Source organism: Nyctereutes procyonoides, unplaced genomic scaffold (genome assembly GCF_905146905.1).
Source record: "Nyctereutes procyonoides isolate TBG_1078 unplaced genomic scaffold, NYPRO_anot_genome, whole genome shotgun sequence".
NCBI classification, from domain to species: domain Eukaryota; kingdom Metazoa; phylum Chordata; class Mammalia; order Carnivora; family Canidae; genus Nyctereutes; species Nyctereutes procyonoides.
Genome location: NW_026575139.1, coordinates 2,207,705 through 2,229,736, shown reverse-complemented (window position 1 = coordinate 2,229,736; position 22,032 = coordinate 2,207,705). Strand labels below are relative to the sequence as shown.

The window sequence follows — 22,032 nt, the reverse complement described above, 5'->3', positions numbered from 1 at the left end:
GTTCGAGCCTCCGTGTCGGCTGCCATGGCGGATGCGGAGCCGGAGGCTGAGGATGGCAGCGAGGAAGGCGGCGGCGGCCGGGCGCCCCCCGGCCAGAGCGGCAGCTCGGCGCGCGTGGCCCCGCTGGGCCCCGAGCAGCTGCGGCGGGTCCTGGAGCAGGTGACGAAGGCGCAGCCGCCCGCCGGGCCGCCGCCGCCCCCCTTCGTGCTGCAGGACGCGGCGCGGCGGCTGCGGGACGCGGCGCAGCAGGCCGCCTTGCAGCGGGGCCCCAGCGCCGAGCCCCCGCGCCCGCCGCGCCTGCTGCCTCCCCAGGTGAGGCACCGGGAGGGACGTGGGGAAACTGAGGCCCCGAGGGCGCCGGGGCCTCGCGGCGGGCGGACGGGGCCCGAGTCCCCGCGGCCCCTCTTCGGCCTCGGAGCTGCCGGCGGGAGAGCCGGCGTCCGCCCCCGCCTGTCACCGCGCCGGCCTTTGCAGCTCCCGCAGCGGCCTCGTCCAGCCGGCCGGGCCCCTGCCTGGGACGCCCTCCCGCCTTCCCGGCGCCGCTCGGGGCCTTTGTCATTCGTCCCGCGTTTGCTGAGCACTCAGCTGTGTTCCAAGCACTGCCCTAGGTGCAGCCGGGGCCGCCGAACAGTCAGTGAAGGACCCGAGGGAGGTTCTGGGAATGACAAGGCGGCTGCTTTAGAGTGAGTGGGCCGTAGGCCCGACGCTGGACCCGAGGCCTGAATGCATTAGAAGGAACCAAGCTGCAGAGCTTTTCCGGTGGAAGCTGCCGACGCAGAGACGTGGGACGCAATTAAGCACGTTACCCTGGTTCCCTGCAGGATGTACCAGCCTGGGTGGTGGTACCTGGGCGTGACACCGCCGTGCCCAGCACAGTGCCTGACATACACTTAAGGAAACATGTGAAAGAAAGCACTCAGCATACCACAAAACCTCATTTCTCACTGTTATTATTTCGCGGGTCACACAGCTGTGGGCCACTAGGGAAGCTGGAACTAGAGCATGGCCTTCCAAGCCCTGAGGGTCTGGTGTAGCTCCTGAAGCCAGAGGTCCTTCACATCATCTGTAGATCCACACCCCCTTTCATAGCTGGGCTTGCAAATGGCACTGGCGCTTCTCATCCCAAAGTTCCTGGAGACGTGCTTCTTCCACTAGAAGAAATAGATTGAGAATAGAATCAACAGTGATAGTTGTTGCTATTAACAGTCTTCATTGGTTTTTATTTTTAATTAATTAATTAATTAATTTTCACTGAGTGATTTTGGCTGCTTAGAGTTGTATCCAGTTAGTGATCAAGACTGGGGAAGTGTCTTGCTAAAGTTTGAGAAGACAGCTATGATTCTGCCCAAACCACTTATAGAGGTGTGAGCTTAAGTAACCCAACCTCTTTGGGCTGTATTTGCAGCCCAAACCTGTATTTGCAGGAGGGATGGCTCATTGGATGAGCCTTCTAGCTCACGCTGCTGAGAGAAATCCATGTCTCTTGCATAGGCAGTGCACAGCAAGTCTGGAGGGTGATGGTGGCTGCTGTTTGCAGAGCCTCTACTCCATGCCTGCCACTGCACCACGCTGCTTCTCAGGCACACAAATATGTTTGTATCCCCATTTTAGAGATGAGAAATAAGCTCAGAGAGGGCGAGTGACTTTGTCCAGGGGTCCCCAGGTATGGCTGCACTTCAACACCTGTTGAATGTGACCCCAGCCTTTTGGGTTTGGTATGGCAACTTAGAGAATCCGAAAATGGCATTTTCCATAAAAAGCAAGCACACTTAATCAGGATGAAGCGGCATGCTTGTATTCAGCTAATCTAATTGGGATGACATAAATTCTACCTGCCTTCACAGTAGTCTTGCTGTCTAGTGAGCTGATACCCTTTGAGGCCCATGGAGGCTGCACAAGCAAACCAGATGTGTACTTTGCACCTAAGGAGGTTATGATCTAACCAATGAGGTAAAACATGACTTAGGTAAATTCTAATCAAGATCAGAAAGCTACAGATAACTCAGTGCACTTTGTCGAAGGGTGAGTCCCAGTTGAAAATATGGAAGAGGACAGGCAGGGGTGGGGTGGGGTGGGGTGGAATGTGCATTTGGAAAACCCAGGCCAGGCGGTGTGATTCTCTGTGGAGGGTGGTGTGGGTCAGAAGGCACAGACCAAGTGGGCCCACTCATGTGGGTCAGATTTTGGCTCACATTCCTCCCCACCCTCCTGTTCCTGTACCTTAGAAACATTTTCAGTTTCTTCCAACAGGCCTCACCCTTTTTCATGTGCCTGTGCATTCACACATTTTCCCTTACACCTAGACTACCTTTCCACCTGGCCAAAATTCTCTCCTGCCTTAATAGATCACCTCTCAGGGCACCTGGGTGGCTCAGCAGTTGGGAGTCTGCCTTTGGCTCAGGTAGTGATGCCAAGGCCCTCGGGTCGAGTCCCGCATCGGGCTCCCTGTGGGGAGCCTGGTTCTCCCTCTGTGTGTGTCTCTGCCCCTCATGAGTAAATAAATAAAAGCTTTTTTTAAAAAAAAGTAGGTCACCTGTCATGGGAAGCCAGTCCTTCCCCACCCCACCCGCAAGGCTGCCTCTTACTGTACCTGTTGCACCATGGTGTCATTGTTTCCTTAGGGAGCCCATTGTCTGCCTTCCGAATCGTCGGTGGAGCTTTTGAAAGTACAAATTGTGGGGCAGGAGATCCTGATTCAGCAGGTCTGTAGGCATGGCAGGGGAAGCTACCCACCTCAAGGGTGAGGCTAGGACTTGGCTTATTTTTTTGTAGTTTTTTTTTTTAATTGAAGTATAGTTGACATACAATGTTAGTTTCAGATGTACAACAGTGATTCCATGGGTTTGTACATTATTCAGTGCTTATCACAGGTGTAGTCACTGTCAACCATACAGTGTGGTTACAGTATTACCAACTATATTTCCTATGTCGTACCTTTCACCTCCATGACTTTATAACTGGAAGTGTGTACCTCTTAATCCCCTTCACCTATGTCACCCATCTCCTCACCCACATTGGCTTATTTGTAAGTATTGGCACACAGATACTTAGTAAAAGTTTGCTAAGTGGAATAAATATATAACAAAGTATCAAGTACAACACCCACATGCTGAACTAGTCTGGAGCAGATTTAAAAATTAGACCAGTTTTGCCAGTGAGGTACTCCTAACATAATAGAATTTGGGGTGTGTGTGTGTGTATTGGTATTACCTGGTAATATCCCAAGAGGTTAGACCTAAATGACTGGTAGTAATGTGAAACAAGTATGATTATTAAAGGATCATTGTCATCCAATTCACAAGTACCCCAGGATTGGTCCTCATGGGCTTCTGGCACCAGCTTTTTACACAGACTCATAAACTGGTATATTGAATTGTCTCTGCTCTTTGTGGTAGATGCATAACATGGAGACAGAAGTTTCATTCTGCCCTGCATGACATTTTTATTTTTATTATTATTATTTTATTATTATTATTATTATTTTATTTATGACAGTCACAGAGAGAGAGAGAGAGAGAGGCAGAGACACAGGCAGAGGGAGAAGCAGGCTCCATGCACGGGAGCCCGACGTGGGATTCGATCCCGGGTCTCCAGGATCGCACCCCGGGCCAAAGACAGGCGCCAAACCACTGCGCCACCCAGGGATCCCCGACATTTTTATTTTTATTGAGCCTCCACATAGTATATAGGGTTGAGTCCAAAGAGGGCCCGTTGGAGGTCCCAAATCGGTGGTCCTGATCAATCGGGGGAATTTTGCCCTACAGAGGTGTTTGGCAGTGTCTGGAGATGTTTTTGTCACAAGTTGGGGGGTGCTACTGGCATCTAGTGGGTGGAGGCAGAGATACTGTCAACGTCCTACAGTGTACAGGACGGCCACCATAACAAAGAATTAATGGTCTGAAATGTCAGTTGTGCCAAGGTTGGGAAAACTTGTTCTGGATGATGAGGTTTGTCTCTCTTTTCCTGCACAAATGTTCTGATTATTTCTGTACCTCGAGGCTATGAGCCTTGTCCATTTTGCTGTCTCTCCCCTGAGCTGTGACCATTACATCCCTAAAACTTAAATCATTGTCTCTGACATATGGTCACTGCTCAATAATTATTTGTGGAACATTGTTGATGGCAACCCCCCACCCCGCTCTTGGTGGATGTTCACTATTGCAGACTGCTGTCTTGAACCTCTAAGACCTACATGTCTTTACCTATGTTTCTTATGGAATCCAAGAAGCAGAGTTGCTGTGTCTAAAAGCATGTGCATTTAAAACAATTTTTTAAAGATTTATTTATTTTAGAAAGAGTGCACGCAAGCAGGAGGAGGGGCAGAAGGAGAGAGAATCTGAAGCAGTCTCTCCACTGAGCGGGGAGCCCATTGTGGGGCTCAATTCCATGATCCTGAGATCATGACCTGAGCCAAAATCCACTGTCAGATGCTCAACCAACTGAGCCACCCAGGCACCCCTGAAATTTTATTAGATGTTAAAAAGTTGTCAAACACCCCCTCCTAGGTATGTGCCCTGGAGAAACTCACACACATGTACACTCACATCTATGAAGCTTCTGAGCATACCAGACCACAAGGCTATAGACACTTGTCCATCAACAGGAAAGTGTTTTCATACTGCAGAGTAAATGAGAACTACACACCTCCACATGGATGAATTTCACAAGCCAGATAGGGAGTAAAAAACCTGAAAAAAACCCCACCAAATTGCAGGAGATGATTTTCACTTACATGAAGTTTAAAAGTATGTCAAAACTGAACTGCCTATTTTTAGGGATATCTACATATGTAATATATAAAATGCATGAGAGGGGCACCTGGATGGCTTAGCGGGTTAAGAGTTTGACTCTTGATTTTGGCTCAGTTCATGATCTCAGGGTCATGGAATCAAGCCCTGCATCAGGCTCCGTGCTCAGTGGGGAGTCCGCTTGAGAGTCTCCCTCTCCCTCTGCCCCTCCCCACTATGCATACTCTCCTCCATCCCCCTTCTCAAGTAAGTCTTATAAAAAGTGCATGAGAAGGACAAACTTGCAGGATGGGGTAAAGGTGCCAGCATGCAGATTGGAAGAATAGCAAAGTTGTATCTATAAGGGTAATGTTGTATACCTTAAAGCAGGTGCTGGGGACCTATGTTACATTGCTCTTTATGGCCTTTTTTGTTCCTAGAATTTCATTAAAAACTTTTCAATAAAATGAGCCTATGTCCTGAATTGAGTCAAATTTAGAGTAGTAGGAATTCCAAGTAAATATGAATGTAAAACTGTAAAGAAGGATATTTCTTATTGGGCCATGAAGTCAATTTAGTGGAGTATGACTAGTATTTTTTTAATAATATAGAATAGACACTATCAGAAGACATTTATGTCTTAGAAATGGTAAGTAGTTAAAAAAAAAGAAATGGTAAGTAGTTTTGTGAACATTTATGTATGCACATGTTTCTGCACAGGCACATATGGATGTGATGTAAAGTATATCACTGGTCTGGTCAGAAAGCTTGAGAAACACCACTGTAAATAGTGCGGGTACATTAAATAGATTTTTATAGGCAAGATGTATTTTAAAACTTAAAAAAATTTCAGTAATACACTTAAGATGAGAACAAAATTGTAGAAATGTTGATAAGCATAATGCTTTTCTTTTTCTGTATTTAAGCAACTGGAAGCCATTTGTGTTAAAGTAACGTCTGGAGAAATGAAAGGTCAGGAGAGGCCAACGCCCCCACTAGCCACCATCCAGCCCAAGCCAGCCAGCCTGAGCCAGCTGCCTGTGAGGCATTCCAGGGTGCTGGGGCTTAGGGTGCAACCTGTCCTGAACACCGGGCCACAGCCGCGCTTCCCAGGTAACTTACCTCCCGTTCAGGTGTTCATACAGAGGCCACTGCCCACCCTCCAGCCAGTGGCTCCGAATGGACAGGGTGCCGCGCTGGCCCCTTTCTCAGCTTCTGACCCGCCGGCAGCAACATCTGTGTCATCCAGCTCTGCGAATTCATTTATTTCGCACACAAAACACACTGAGAAACTAAAAAAATCTTTAAAAGTGAAAACACGTTCCGGACGGATATCTCGACCTCCCAAGTATAAAGCTAAAGATTATAAATTCATAAAAACAGAGGATTTGGCTGACGGTCACTTGTCAGATTCTGACGATTATTCGGAACTGAGTGTGGAAGAGGATGAAGAACAGAGGGGAAAGCAGGCGCTCTTTGACTTGTCCAGCTGCTCCCTGAGGCCCAAGACTTTTAAGTGTCCAACGTGTGAAAAATCCTACATTGGAAAAGGGGGCCTGGCCCGGCACCTCAAACTTAACCCAGGCCACGGCCAGCTGGAGTCCGAGGTGTCGCCGAGTGAGAAAGCCAACGGGAGCAGGAGTGCCAGCCGGACCTCGCCGCAGCTGCCCACGCCAGCTCTGCTGAGTGAGGAAGCGGCCCCGTCGGCCGGCGCCGGCCTGCAGGTAACGTGTGGGTCTGCTGGCTGTGTCCTTTCTGCCCCTCCTGACGTCAGCCTCTGTGGTAGCTGATGGTGGTTCAGGTGAGGCTCGGTGGAACGGCGATCCGAGCTGCGCATCTGACATTTCCCTGCTGTCGTCCACGCCGCCGCCACACGAGCGAGGGGATGCGTGTCCCTGTGTGGTGTGTGCAGCGGGGTTTGCTGAGCGTGTTCCGTGGGAACATAGCCGCCCCCGATGCTTTAGATCTGGTCGGTAAACCTGATCTCAGAGCCCGCCTGGCTGATGCTGACCTAACAGCAGGCCTTGGGAGAGGTCTGGGTTGGCAGAGCCCACGGGCGCGCTTCTGGAGTGTGGCAGGGACCCGCGCTGGCATTTCGTCCCTTCAGAAACTCACAGTCAGACCAGGCCGGTGGACGTCAGCCTGGCCGCGTCACTGCGTCAGGGTGTGTCGACAGCAGGTTTATACATTCCTAAACGTGTGGCGTGTGTGCGTGCGCGAGAGGTCGGTTATTTCCGAAATGCAGACGAGACGGAGCACTTGGCTCCCACGAACGGCGGGCCTCGTCGGTCACCCTCACCCGCTTCGCCTCAAGCTCCCTCCTTCCTTTTCCTCCGGCTAGTGGGGGCTGTCACCTCTCTCCGTGCCTGTGGCTAGGTCATGACATTTGTAATTGCGGTTTCTGAAATGTTAGAGAAACCAGCGCTGGAATCGGCGTGGCTACTCGATGGGAGTTTGTGATGTTAGCGACTGGGGTGCTGTTGAAGCTGAGCGCCTCTGCTCGGGCCGCCCCCCCTGCCCCAGGGCGGCTTCTGAAGGGGGCTGGGGCTGGCGCCGTTTGGGCGTCCTTGTTGGGGTCTAGTGGCAGGACCAAGGGCAGCCCCGCGTGAGGGTCCCGAAGTACTGCCTCCGCATGTGGCGTTAGCTTCCGTGCTAATAACACCACCACAGTACCGTTTATTGCATGGCCCTTGTGGACGGGAGCCTTGTACACCTTCTAGAACTCGGCCAGGCGGGAATTAGATTTAGCTCTTCTGATTTCACAGCCCACAGCTGAGGCTGCCTCGTTGCCGGAGGCTCTGCACCTCTCATGGCTGGTAAAGCCCCAACTTTTGAGAAACCTCTCTACTTGAATTGAGGGAGGACTAGGGCGACATGTAGTTTATCAGCAGGACATTCTGAGAGTGAAAGGGGCACTGTTAGTAATCCCAGGGGACAGCAGCTTTGCTGGTCTCAGGACGACCAGGCTAGCTGGCACTTCTACTTCCTCCAATAATGAAATCCTAGGGGTGCCAGGGTGGCTTAGTTGGTTCAGTGTCCGACTCTTGGTTTGTGCTCAGGTCATGATCTCGGGGTCATGGGATCGAGCCCTGATTCAGGCTCTGCTTTCAGTGGGGAGTCTGCTTGAGATTCTTTCCTCTGCTCCTCCCCACCCTCTGCCTCTCTCTCTCTCTCTCTCTCTCTCTCAAATAAATAAACAAAATCTTTTTAAAAAATGATGAAATCCAGGGATCCTTGGGTGGCTCAGTGGTTTGGCACCTGCCTTTGGCCCAGGGCATGATCCTGGGGTCCCAGGATCGAGTCCCACATCAAGCTCCAAGCATGGAGCTTGCTTCTTCCTCTGCCTGTGTCTCTGCCTCTCTTTCTCTCTGATATACATAAATAAAATATTTTTTTTGATGATGAAATCCTATACCACAGCAGAAGCAACTTGTATACTTGACTTCCCGAATACAGGCACCTGCCTTGGGTGTCATAGCTGCCCAGGTGGCAGCCACCTTGAGAGGTGCCTCCGGCTGCTGGGGTGCAGAGGGATGTGCAGGCCTGTGTCTCCCTGTCCTTTTCTGGGAGCCAACTCCTGGCACCTGAAGCCACAGGCAGACCTGGCATTCCTCCTGCGGTAATGAAGATGTAGAGGGAGAGCTCCATACGAGTTAAGAGGACGTACTTGGTGCTAGCTGCCACGTGAAGTGTATTCCTTCCATCCATCCTGGGAGATGAGGTGGATTACTCCTGTGTTCTGAGGGGGAGCGGGTATGGAATGAGGAAGTAGCTAGACAGCATCAGACCCAGGACTCTTCAGAAACTGTGCAAATCCATAAAGATGAAGATAGATTCACAGCTCCTGGGGGCAGGGAAGAATGAATGATGCCAACGGGTACAGGGGTTCTTTTGTGGGGGCGGGGGGCGGGGGACAAACATGTTTTGGGATTAGTGGTGATGGTTACACGTCATACATTTTCAGTGTATGAAAAATGTCCTGAACTGTATCTTTTCAAAGTATGAATTTTATGGTTTGAAGTATATCCAATAGGAAATGATTTTTTAAAGTCATTTAAAATGGTTAAATTATGAATGCCCAAATTTCAATTTAATTTGTAAGCTGACAGTCATGTCAGACAAGTTCCTTGTTTCATTTCGGGCAATACCCAGGGTTACCAGCTAACTAATACTCACCGGGTGTTCGTATTAGCAAAGGGGAACTTTGTTGGGAAAGTTGAAGATGCGTTGATCATAGTTAATGTGTCTTGATAATACAAAGGAGAAATAATTTAGCAAGTTCCTTGCTTTCGACTTGACATTTTTTTGCTGTCAGGTTGTCACGATGGTGTATAAAATGTTGTTTTATTTTTGTTTTGGGTGTGCAACGCTATCTAGAATAGCCAGTCTATAGAAGTTGAAGAGGCCTTGGTATCTGAACCAGAAAATGGAAGTTATTCAGCACTTTTGGGACCAGAGGGACACCCAGGCCCTAGAAGAAGTGACTGCTCCACAGCTCCTGCAGAGGCCAACACAGCTGTCCTTGGGCGGAGCAGTGAGGCTCACCTGCCTGAGGATGCCCGTGCGGCAGGCGTGCAGAGCGCTTCCAGGGCCAGAGCCAGGCTCAAGGAGGTGCGTGGCTCCTAGACCCCATTCTTGAAACCTGTGTCTTCAGCATGGTGTGTGGCAACACACTATTAGGTTTCTGAATTAAAAGTCAAATACCCGGGGATTCCCTGGGTGGCGCAGCGGTTTAGCGCCTGCCTTTGGCCCAGGGCGTGATCCTGGAGACCCGGGATCGAATTCCACGTCGGGCTCCCAGTGCATGGATCCTGCTTCTCCCTCTGCCTATGTCTCTGCCCCTCTCTCTCTCTCTCTCTCTCTCTCTGTGTGACTATCATAAATAAACAAAAATTTAAAAAAAAAGTCAAATACCCAGATCAACTGAAGAGTTCACCTGAAATGTAATTGGATGAAGTGTGTAATGAATGCAGGGATAGTATTACCTGAAGTAATTCCCAGGTTTCCCTGTTTGACATGATAAGACGACTTCAGGTATATCAAGAGCTGCTTGCCTTTATCATTTTTGTGATGATTATAACCCATGTTTTCATAGAAGCAGTTTAGCAAACAACAGAAATGGTTTCTATTTTTCTGTAAAAAGATTTAAGGCATAAAAACATGTTTCAGGCTTTGAACCCTGTAATCTCCAGCCCTTTGAGAGTAGGCTTAGTGAATTGAATTGGATTTAGGAAAGTGGAACCCTAAATTCATCCAGACTGTCTCTGGCTGGGATGTGTTAAGCTCGCATAATGGCCAGGTGAGTATCGTAAAGAAGTGAACGGTAGTAGAGTGCAAAGTAGTGAGTTAGTGAGACAGCTGGTCTCGGGTGCCCATAGGGAACCAGGGCCTCCAGCTCACCCGCAGGGGGAAATGAGAGGTTTTCAGACAGGAAGCGGGTTTCCTAGAAGACTTGATGAGCTTTCATGTGCCAGTGGGAAATTTAAACCCTGGTGAATTCGCTTTTCTCTCTTTGGGCTTGTTAATTAATCCCAGATGATTAATTTTTAGAAGTAGGAGGTAAGGTCGTCCTTGACTCGATTCATTAACATTTACGATACCACCATCACCCGAGTGCCGCGTGCGTGGCAACACGTAACAGCCACCTCGGTGCCAAGTTCCAGGTTTACTTCATTCCATTGAGTCCGTGACCATCTGCCCTCTGCTGACGCCCGTGTACTGCCGGTACGCCCTATCACATCTCTCCTGATCCCCGGAGCTCTGATTTCAGACATCCTCACCCGGGTGTCCCGTAAACCACTCCAGCTTCACTTCTCAGCAGAGCCCACAGAGTCCGCAAGTCGGCTTCCTGTCCCACCGCTAACTTGTCTAGGATCTGCCTGGGCGCCAGCTGGGAACCCACAGTCATTCCTGACACCCCTTCCCTGACTCCTCCTCGTGTCCAGAGGAGCATGCCCTCCCCGCATCTCTCTCTCCCCCAACCTCACCGAGCCATCCCTGCTTTCACCTGGGTCCTCCTCCCACTTGTCCTTTGGCGGTGGTCTCCAGACTGCAGGCTGCCTAGACTTGTTTGCTTTATCATCTCTGGCACTACTTAGTGTCCCCGGAGAGTAGGGAACACATATCCTTAATCAGGGCCTGGTACCCACTACATGTTCCGTGCTGCCGTAGGGGAGTCAGACTTTGAATCCAGAGTTGGTCATACGTGTCATTCATGGATAAACAAGTGAGCTATTTAGTAAACAGAATGGTTATGGTTGAGAGTTGCTTAATCACTGAGATTTGGGGAAACTTTATGTCTTTTACGTTGTTGTATCAACTTGTTGGCTCCTGGGAGATTCTCTTGGGCTTTCAAAGTCATCCAGTGCTCTCTCCTGTAGTTTCTCCGTGGGTGTGACCGGGATGCACTAGTAGAATTGGCCTTGCCTCCACTGGCTCAAGTCGTGACCGTGTACGAGTTCCTTCTGATGAAGGTGAGTTGCTTTAGTGACTCTAAATGATGGAAGGGTGAGTTGCAGTTATTTAGAAAGACATCTTTCACATTTTAGAAACAGCCGGGCCACTTGGAATCATTTCTCTCCCCCAGGACAGAGCTGAAGCGAGCCTGCTGGCCCCACCCAGATGCCTGGTGTAGGGCTCCTGCCTGCATGGCCAGGTCTTTCAGGCAGGCTGTTCAAGGACCCCCTTGCCTGTTTTTAACTTTGTGTGGGAGGCAAGAAAGTGGTGGCAGCAAACCATAGCCAGCCCATGGCCCTCATCACCTTTCTCCCTGGCATCTCCCTGCCCTTGCCGGCCTGCTCCACAAGGCTCTGCTCTCTGGTGAGCCTGCTCTGACGATGCAGGAGGTGCCAGCAGAGCTACCCAAAGGAGTCAGCTGCCCTGGCACCCCTCCGGCCTGCAGGCCCGTCCCCAGAACTTTTCTATTCCCTTCCTCTCCCCCAGCCACCCCTTCTTTTTTATTTTATTTTATTTTATTTTATTTTATTTTATTTTATTTTATTTATTTTATTTTATGATTTTATTTTATTTTAAAGATTTTCTTTATTTATTTATTTATGAGAGAGAGAGAGAGAGAGAGGCAGAGACACAGGCAGAGGAGAAACAGGCTCCATTCAGGGAGCCCGATGTGGGACTGGATCCTGGGACTCCAGGATCACGCCCTGGACTGAAGGCAGTGCTAAACCGCTGAGCCACCCAGGGATCCCCCCAGCCACCCCTTCTCAGGAACTCTGGCCCACAGTCCTCTGTTGGATGTCATCCTGGAGATTATTTGCTCTCTGGTCCATCCTGGTGTTGCCACTGAGCACAGTGGGCACACACAGGCTCTTACTGGGGAGTGGAGGAAATGATGGGCCGCTGATAGCTTGAGGGGCTTATATCCTTCCCTCCTTGAAGCTTCTTTCTGTATTTTCCATTTCATTGCCTCTGGTTTATTTAAAAAAACTTTTTTTAAATTATTTATTCATGAGGGACACAGAGAGTCATTGCCTCCAGTTTAAACATTTGTCACCTTTATCTTCATGAAGGTTGAAACAAGTCATCTAGCAAAACCTTTGTTCCCAGCTGTGTATAAGGAATTTGAAGAGTTGCATAAAATGGTTAAGAAAATGTGTCAAGATTACCTCAGTGGTTCTGGCCTATGTTCCCAGGAGCCCCTGGAAATAAGCAACAATAAGGTAACAGTCTCACATGGGGAAAAGTTTTGCTTTTAGATTTGTTGAAGGAAGGCTATCCATTTAAAGAGAAGAATGTTTTTATTTTTATTTATTCACTTTTTAAAGTCATCTCTACACCCAGTATGGGGCTCAAACTCATGACCCTGAGATCAGGAGTCGTATGCTCCACCTACTGAGCCAGCCAGGCACCCCAGACGAGTATGTTTTTAGTGGTGACACCTTCATAGTCAAGTGCTTTTCTGCTCTTTTCCCATCAAGTAACATTTAAAAAATTATAACAGCAAATGGTGTTTGTTGGGAAGCCTTAGGAATGCAGAGAGGCCACAGCAACACCCGAAAACACCGTAGTCTCTCACTGCTGACCTCAGGGAACAGCACGATTGGTAGGGGTGTATGGTGTCCGCCCACCGTGGGCTGGGAAGGGTGACCAGGGGTCACAGACACTGTCAGTGGTGGTTGTGACAGGATTCTTGTTTCACTGTCACGGTCATCATCAAGTTGCCTCTGGCTATATTGGGTTCGCCTTGAAATGGGGCCCCAAGTGATCCATGGCTTCGAGTAATTCCTGGTTATTCAAAAACATACTCTTGCAACTCTAGCCGGTGCACGGGGCTGCACGAGCACCTGGCTCTGGGCTCCCAGACAGACCAGGCTGGGCCACTTACTGCTGACAAAACCCATAGGCAGAGAGGCGAGTGGGGCACACAAGAAAGGAGCTTATTTCAGCGAGGCCGACGCAGGGAGGAGAGTGGACGAGCATCTCAAAGACCGTCTCCAAAATGCTTGAAGGACTTGTAGGTGGACGTCAGGAGAACATGGGACAGAGGTGGGTGGGCACAGGTGGGCAGCGAAGGGTTCTTCACTATGTGGGGGTCAGTCACGAGGGGTCATGCTGGCTCAGGGCATCCTTGTTGCTTGAGGGGGTAGTCTCCATTCCTCTCATGGGATCCTGTGCCCTCAGAGTCTTCTCCCTAAACCAAGAGACAGCTGGAAAGAAGAACCCAGCAAGTTTGAGGTCAAAGTGGAGCAGCCACTGTCCTCTTTTACAACCATAAGGAATAGTCTGGCCATCTTGCCTGTCACTGCTAAGGGTTCATGGACCTGGTGACAGGTCTGCCCACCTGTCCTAGCATTGGCATCACACGGAGTATGTTACTTCTGGAGCAAGCAGTCTTGAACCACACTGGGACACAGTCCGTGGGGCTTCGGACTGTGTTTTTTGTTATTTTGGTCATTAGCGTTATACAAATTCAATATTTAATATTACCTAATAAACTTTTGTACTTTATTTTCTTGAATTACATATTATAAAAATGTAATAGGTTTTTTCTAAGCCTCGTATAGATGCTGTAGTGAGCAGGAATCCCTGACATGTTTTTTTATTTATTTTTTTATTTTTAAAAAGATTTTGTTTGTTTGAGAGAGTGGGTGGGCAGAAGCAGGGAGAGTGGCAGGGGGAGGAGGAGAGGGAGAAGCAGACTCCCCACTGAGTAGGGAGCTTAGTGTGGGGCTCGATCCCAGGATGCTGAGATCATTCATCCGAAGGCAGACACTTCACTGACTGACACACCCAGGTGCCCCTGTTTTTTTTTTAAATATTTATTTTAATGAGAGTGTGCGCAGGGAGGACAGAGGGAGAGGAGAGAGAGAATCCCAATAGACTCTGTGCAGCCTGGCGTGGGGCTTATCCTACGATTCTGAAATCAAGAACTGAGCTGAAATCAGGAGTCAGATGCTCCACTGACTGAACCACCCAGTGCCCAACTTATATGTGTTTTAAACTGTGAGCACAGCAGGTGCGGGCGTCATCCTGTCACAGGGCGGACTGGACACATACGCTGCCGTGCACGCCCGTCGGGACCCATCTTTGCAGGCAGTTCAGGTGAACCACAGCCTCCTAGGAGCACAGACCAGGGCTCAGCTTACAGGGACGTAGGCAGGCTGGGAGGTGCTGGACTCTACTTGGACCCTGACCTGCTGCCCTCCTTCCCTCCCCTTCCCTCCTGCTCCACGGTGTTCCTTCCTATGTCCACACATACATAGCGACAGCTGCCACTTGTCACCTTTATCTGATCTTCACCGAATCCCCCCAGGGCAGCTGTGGGCACCGCCCCTCCCCCCCAGGATCAGGGAGGTCCCCTAGGCCAGGAGTGGAGGAGCTGGGGCCCAGCTTGGTTCGCAGGCTCCCAAACCCTCACCCCTTGTGCTGCCAAGAAAAGGTAGCCCTCGTTCTGGAATGGGCACGATTGTTTTCCTGAAGGTACCGGTGAGCATTCAGAATGGGAGGGATCATGGGCCAGGACCCACTCTGGTGTCTGACACTGAAGAGTTCATAGTGACGTTTTTAAAAAGCTGTTTGGTGTCTGCTTCTACGCTGTGCTGACACAGAACCTTCTGGTCCTGGTAAGGACCCATTCTCTCTTCAGATGTTCTTCTGAACTTCACAAGTATCTTCGTTTCTGTCAGTGTCGAGGTGGCCTCGTGCCACCCGGCGGGGCCTCCCGGGTCCCCTTGGTCCCAGAGTCCTTGCATGTGGATGTGCTGCCAGTGCAGCTCCCCCTCCCTGTGCACCCTTCCTCCTCAGGTGGCCGAGTCTCTGGGAATCCTGGAACTCCTGAGGACGCGAGCAGCATGCCCCAGCAGGGAGCCGGGCCGGGCCGAGCCGGAGGACGCCAGCCAGCAGAAGCGGGCAAACGAGGTGGGCACACGGTGAGGGGTGCCAGGTGACTGCGCGCCGAGTGCCTGCGCTCGGACTTCAGCCCACAGAGAAGTGCGAGCTCGCCCGCTCCTTCCTAGTCCTAGCTGATTGCGTCTCCTCTTCATAGACTGCAGAGGAGGGACTGGCCTGGGCAAAGAGGACCAGAAGAGAAGCCGCCCCCCGGGACACCCTGGAGCCTTCTGTGGACGGCGGAGGCCTGCAGAAGCCCGCCTCCTGCGCCCCCGCTGCCAGTGAGGGTAACGCGCTCTTCCTGTGTGCGCCCGAGGCCCACAGGCCTGCTCTCCACACGCGGGTGCTCCTGGGGCCAAACTTAAGAGAACCAGGTTTCTCAAGAGTTTTATCCCAACCTGCCAGTGTTCTCCCCTCCCCGCTCCTTCCCCCTGGGTCTTGAGGTGTGGGAGGCCTTCTCGAATCCCTTAGTGAAACGAAGAGCCACCGCATGCTGGTGAGTAGATCGCTCTCGGGAGGGTCCCAAGGACACGCCACGCCTGTGGCTTGGCTTCCCCGAGACTTGGCTCTAGGTGCCAGCTGAGGTTTCACGGTGGAAACCAGACCCACTCTGGTTTTTATTCTGCTCTAGCCAGAACCTATCAACCAGACGCAGAACATACGGCGTACTGAGAATCATTATACCACTTTCTAAGACCGCCCGAGAGCCTGCTTGATCCCAAGGCCTCCAGCTTCAGGAGGCCTTCTGTATTTTAGAACTTATTACTGAATGCTGCTGAGGGCACCTTGATTGGGTGGAAGCAGGGAGAACCTGGCACACGTTCAGTGCATAGCTCCCCTCGCCTGACTGACCCGTGTGGCCTCATTCAGCGTCCTCCATCCTCGGAAGCTACTGGTCCCAAGGAGCAAGGAGAGTTTAGGTTTCCCTTTGTTTTGCCACAGAATTACCTTGGACCAGCTTGTTTGGGAGTGAGTGCAGTGAACGGGCCCCACAGCAGTACGTGTATGCTGACCTGTGTTTCTGAACCATTTAGGTTGTGCCTCTCAAGGGAGGGGGAGCACCTCTCAGCACTCTGAAGAGAGCCACGCGATGCTGGTTTCTGATAGTGACGGAAGCATGTTACACACGGGCCGGCAGCTTAAAGCGTTTGCTGACTTAGAGGCCAAGAGTGGGTCTGTAGCTCCTGCCCTTTCGTGTCAGAGTATCAGTGGGCCGAGTCTTTATTCTCAGTTAGGAGAGCCCGGGACGCGGACACGGGGACAGGTGGCCGCATTCCCTGAAGACAATGCTCAGGAACAGTCTGTGGCCTGGCACGCCGGGGACAGCCTGGGGAGCCGGTGTCTCTGCAGCCCCTTGCTGCCCCCTGGAGCAGTGGAATCCCTGCTGCCTTCAGGGTCTGGAAGCCTTGAGGTGCATGACTCCCACCAGAAAGGCCAGTGGTCCAGCTCCAGCGATGTCCTGCTCACAGAGGTTGTAGGCCCTCCGCTGGAGAAGGTTCTGTCTGTGAACGTGGTGCCCGCTGACTGTGCCCCCAGGACCGTGCGGGAGCTGGGGCCTCAGCTCGGCCAGGCTGCGTTGCTGCCCACTGGTGGGGATCAGGGAAGCCGTGTAGGGGATTTGGACCACTTCCCCTGCGGGGCCGAGGTACATGCTGACCAGCGAGAACTGGAGAGTGTTGTCGCTGTTGGCGAAGCCATGGCTTTTGAAATTACCAACGGGTGCCACGAGCTGCTGTCTCAGGGACAAGAACAGATATTTCTTCAGACTTCCGACGGGTTGATCTTGTCTCATCCAGGCTCCGTAGTGTCCGGGGAGGAGGACATGGTCCTAGTGGCAGGTGCGGAGGGGCCTGCCCTGCACCCGGGTCCCCAGGAAGGGGCTCCTCCAGAAAGCACAGAGGCAGAGGCTGCACAGTGAGGTGCCGTCGGACCGCGTTCCCGGACGTGCGGGTATTTTATCCAGAGAAGGTCTATTTGAAGTAATGTATATTTTTCTATGTGAATACTGATACAAATGAATGTCTTATTTATAAAGGATGATGTCTTTCTACCTGACCCTCTCTGTTCTTCTGTGCCTTGCTTGCCTCCATACTGATGGCAGAGCAGCTGCCGGCCTGGGTTCCTCTGAGGCAGCGAGTCCCTAGGGGCCTCTGAGCACACTTATAGTCACTGCACTGTTACTTGTCTGCCCTGCTCCCCCCCAGCCGTGTCCCTGGCTCTCCTTGGTGATACACTGCTTTCCCACCATATCCGGGTGTAGTAAATAAATAAGCAAGTGATTCACTCTGAGCAGCACTGGGAGGTAGGACAGAGCCGTTTCCACCTGCATGTGATGGATGTGGGAGTGAGACATACGAGGTCCACAGCGGGGTACAGCTGAGGACAGAGCCTGATCCTGTGCCTCACCTGCAAAGCCACCTGTGCATGTCTCCTCTCGGTTGAACGTGCTCCTTGGCTTTGTTACCGGGAGGGACAGGGAAGGTCCTTTGTCCACCCTCAGCATAGCTGTCCTCTTCCCCTACTGGTGGACACTGTCAGGAGAGACCCCGAGCAAGCAGGGCTGGGGATCACAGCTGCACCCCACCGTAGTGTCGTCCTCCTTCCGGGGCCTACCATGGAGGAGTGGGCTTTATTCTCAGGGGCGCTTTTCTGTCCTCTCCTGTGATCTCACAGGATCCACAGAACAGAAGGGCGGTGTCCTAGGATGCAGTGGCCAGCAGTGAGCCAGGTGCCCACAAAGGCCAGGCTCACAGGGGGTGGGGGGTTGGTATGTGCTGTGGACTCAGGGACACTTCTGAAGAGCCTAGAGTAAGTCCCGTCCTGGGATCCTGGAGTGAGGACAGAGCCTCCTGCCTGAGGATCCGTCATGACCCTCATCAGGCAACTAACACAACAAACCAAGTCACACCTGGATGCCTGGTCCGTGGTCTGGACCCAGGCCCTGTTACATAGGAATTTATTTTCTCTTTATAGGATATTACCGAACACCCCAACACACCTTAATTTCACTGTCGTGGATAAGCTACTATAAACAGATGGTGGATTTAACTAACGGAGTAGAAAACATCCTCATTCCATGGAGCAGGGCTGCAAGTGCAGAAGGCTCTGGCTATGCGCTCATTCATTTGATGTGTGCGCGTTGACCGACAGCAGCACCAGGACCGACAGGCCTTTACTCTGGGCGCCTGTGCTGTACGTGCCAGGGAAGTGTTCACAGGGTCCCCAGACGGGGACAGATTATAGCCCAGCTCCGACCCCACAGCACTGCATTAGCAGACACTCCTCACTACATAGAAAGCCAATGAAAATTCCCTTTCCTCATGAAGAATTTTCCTCTGTACACAAGTACTTACAATTTTTTTTAAGATTTTATTTATTCATGAGAGACACACAGAGAGGCAAAGACACAGGCAGAGGGAGAAGCAGGCTCCCTGAGGGGAGCCCGATGCGGGACTGGATCCTGCAACCTCAGGATCATGACCTGAGCCGAAGGCAGATGCTCAACCGCCGAGTCACCCAAGTGTCCCACAGTACTTATACTTTGAGATACTCAGATTAGGGGCAGGAGTGAAGAGGCATCAGATCACAGACCCAGGACACATGCCACCCAACTGACTCCCGTGAGGTGGCTGGTGAGGGCCCTCGACCTCGTGAGGGACATTTTCAGCATTTATCACCTTACCTGGCACCAAGTCCCTATTCAACTCCTGTCATTACTAAATGCAACAAAAGAAAGTCCCTTTTTTCCATTGTTCTCTGGAAAGCGCTAGGGCCCTACACTGCAGCCCTCACCCCCCACCCCCGCCAGGCTCCTCCATGTTGGCCTCCCCAGGGGTCACAGGAGTGAGAAGAGCTGAACCAGAAGAGAGGCCAAGGGGGCCTACATTTTAAAGAATAATGTCTATTTTCATCTAAGCACGTAGTTCGAAATGCCAAAAGCGACCAGAAGCCCTGTGCCAAGCACGGGTGGCTCAACTTCAGCCCTCGGCTCCCTTGGCCAAGGCGAGCACTTTCTCCTTTTTGGTGATTTACCTCCATGTGTCCAAATTACGTCTCTACGGCTTTCTTGATCTGTTCGTGTTCGGCATCTACGGCCTATTTCATCGTGAGACACAAGACATGGCTCCCACCCCCTCCCCCTCCACCCCCCCCCCCCCCCCGGTGTCTCTCTAACCAAGTTGTATTAAGTCAGGGTTTCAAGCTTATGGCGAAATATAAACTCTGCTCATCGCCGAGTCTGGTGATGCGCTACGACGACACTGACCTCCCCGAAGCTTTGGTTTTTCCTAGAGAGAACTGCCTTGGGTTTGTTTTTTGTTTGTTTGTTTGTTTGTTTTGTTTGTTTGTTTTTTTTTTTGCTTAGCGCCTTGCTTTCTTTTTTGCTATTTGTTTTTTTATCTTTAACAAAATTACACGTGCGTATAGCTCCCAGTGTCGGTTCTCTAAGCCATATATTTTTTTAGAGACAGCAGCCCCTCCCCTTCTTCTCTCCGTGGATTTGGGGCCAAACCTGGGCGCCACGGTGCGCTCACGGCCCCATCGTGCCACAGATCACCACGTTTTCCTCGTCCTCTTCTCGGGGTTGCCACCTCCAGTCTTGTCGTTTTGGCGTTTCAGTCTCCGGCCTGCGTCCCGGGTCCCGGCACGTCCTGATGTTCTGAGTTTAGGCCTTAGTGACCCGAGGGGGAGGAAGCCCCGCGCTGCCCCGCCGCCGCCGCCGCCCTGGGCGCACCTGGCAGCCTCGCACCTTCTCTCTCGTCTCAGTTGTTCGGGCGGGAAACTCCGCAGACCGGAGGCCCATTCCCAGCACGAGCTTATTGCCCAAAGTTCTGGAGCCGGGGGGGGGGGTGTCAAGGCGCCCGCGTGGCTGGGACAGGCCCCTTTCGTGTCACAGCCGGCGCCCCCTCTGCGTCCTGGCACCGAGGGCGGCTGCGGAGCTCCCGGGGCCTCTTCCACCGCTCGGCAGGTGCCACTCGGGGCCGCACCCCTCTTGTTTACCATCTCCCGGGGCCCAGGGCTTCAACCTGAGTTTAGCTGGGAGCACGGAGAGGAGCACGGAGAGGAGCACGGGGAGGACGGCGCCTCCCGGGGAAAACGTGAGCTGGACGGCGCTGGGAGCTGGCCTTGCTCCCCAGGTGTCCCAGCCCCAGGCCGCCCCCCCCGGGGGGCTCTCCCGGAGGCCTCAGCAGGCTCATCACCCTCCCCGCGCCCCGAGGCGGGAGAAGACGTGCACCTGTCAGTCCCGTGACCACAGTCGGCGGCAAAGAAGCTTCTGAAACCGACTGCAGTGGAGGCCACGTGCAGCTAAACCCCAAGGAAGCAAAGAAGGAGGGAGCGGCCCGGCATGGCCACGTCGTCGCGGGTCAGCCCGCAGCGGCAGCAGGGCCCCAGCGCCTTCAAACAGGTGCTCGTGCAACCTCCTGCTCGTGCAACACGTCCGGCTCGCTGGCGCGCGGGGCAGCCACACCGCAAGCTCTGCCAGGGCCCGACCCGGACGGAGGGACAGGGAGGGGGCCGACACCTGCCGCGCCACCCAGCAGCAAGGGAACCAGAGGGCAGCCTCCCTGGGGCACAGAGGCAGGACTTCCGGAACGTGTGGCGAAGAGCACGCGTGGTGGCGGGTCAACTGTCAGGTCACGTATCTCTGACACGTAAGTGTCATTCGTGGCTGAGCCGTGTGGCATGTTGTGATGGCTTTGCTGCTTTTGTAAAAGCTTCTGGGTTTCCTGGATGGGGTTTGTGTGTGTGAGTGTGGTCTTTTTTTTTTTTTTTTTTTTTTTTTAGTTTTAATTAAATGCACTTATTGTGAATCTATCCTGAAGCCCTTCCCCATTGCTGTGCTCTGTTTTGTGGATTTGTCCTTTCCTCTTTTGTTTTTTTTTAATTTTACTCATGAGACACAGAGAGAGACAGAGAGAGAGAGAGAGAGAGAGGCGGAGACACAGGCAGAGGGAGAAGCAGGCTCCATGCAGGGAGCCCGACGCGGGACTCGATCCCAGGATTTTTATGTGTGTCCTTAGCAATATGAGCCCTTTCTGTCAGCTCTCCTGGGCTACTTGGATGTCTGGGGGATGAGGTGCCAAGAACTCATGGAATGTCCCAGAAAGTCCTGCTCACGGTATCAAGTCCTTCACTATCTGGTTTGTTTTGATTTTGTTTTGTTTTTGAAGTAAGCTCTATGCCCAACATGGGGCCTGAACTTGCAACCCCGAGAGAGTCACACACTCCACAGACTAAGCCAGCCAGGTGCCCCGAAGAGCATTTCTTTCTTAAGTACACCCAAAACATAAAAGTGCCAACGGACTTCGTGCCTCGGGGGCCCTGTCCAGCCCACCTGCCTCTGGAGCTCATGACAGCAGCCTGCTGGGCAGGGCAGCCTGGAGCCAACACCATTTCTGCCAAGCACTGACCACCTGGCTTCAAGAATGTACAATGTCTGAGGGGCTGCTTTTATGATAGTTAGAATTTATTATTATTTTTTAAAGATTTTATTTCTTTATTCATGAGATACACAGAGAGAGGCAGAGATACAGGCAGAGGGAGAAGCAGGCCCCGTGCAGGAAGCCCAATGCGGGACTCGATCCCGGGACTCCGAGATCTCATCCTGGGCTGAAGGCAGACGCTCAACGACTGAGCCACCAGGCACCCCAAGACTTTATTTATTTATTTGAGAGTGAAAGTGAGCAAGAGAGAGAAGGGGCAGATGGAAAGGGAGAAGCAGAGAGCCCGATGTGGGGGCTTGGGTTCAAGAGCCCCCCAGGCACCCCTGGGTTTTTCTTTTATTTTTCAGGCAATGTTTTTTGTAGGTAGTTTTCAGGATGCCATTCTTTATTACTCAGTTAACTCTCTGTTAATTCTTTTTTTTTTTTTTTAAGATTTTATTTATTTATTCATGAGAGACATAGAGAAAGGCAGAGACACAGGCAGAGGGAGAAGCAGGCTTCATGCAGGGAACCCGACG

General features: G+C 51.9%; 1 protein-coding gene across 1 annotated transcript; it reads left to right on the top strand.

Moving 5' to 3' along the window:
* On the top strand, positions 1-17,162 carry ZNF839 (zinc finger protein 839). The gene is made up of 8 exons (XM_055304347.1): positions 1-312; positions 5,654-6,451; positions 9,105-9,338; positions 11,108-11,200; positions 12,254-12,403; positions 14,988-15,101; positions 15,229-15,358; positions 16,106-17,162. Exons 1-8 carry the CDS (start codon positions 25-27, stop codon positions 16,987-16,989), a joined length of 2,691 nt encoding a protein of 896 aa, XP_055160322.1. The 5' UTR covers positions 1-24; the 3' UTR covers positions 16,990-17,162.
* Positions 17,163-22,032: the final 4,870 nt, after the last annotated feature.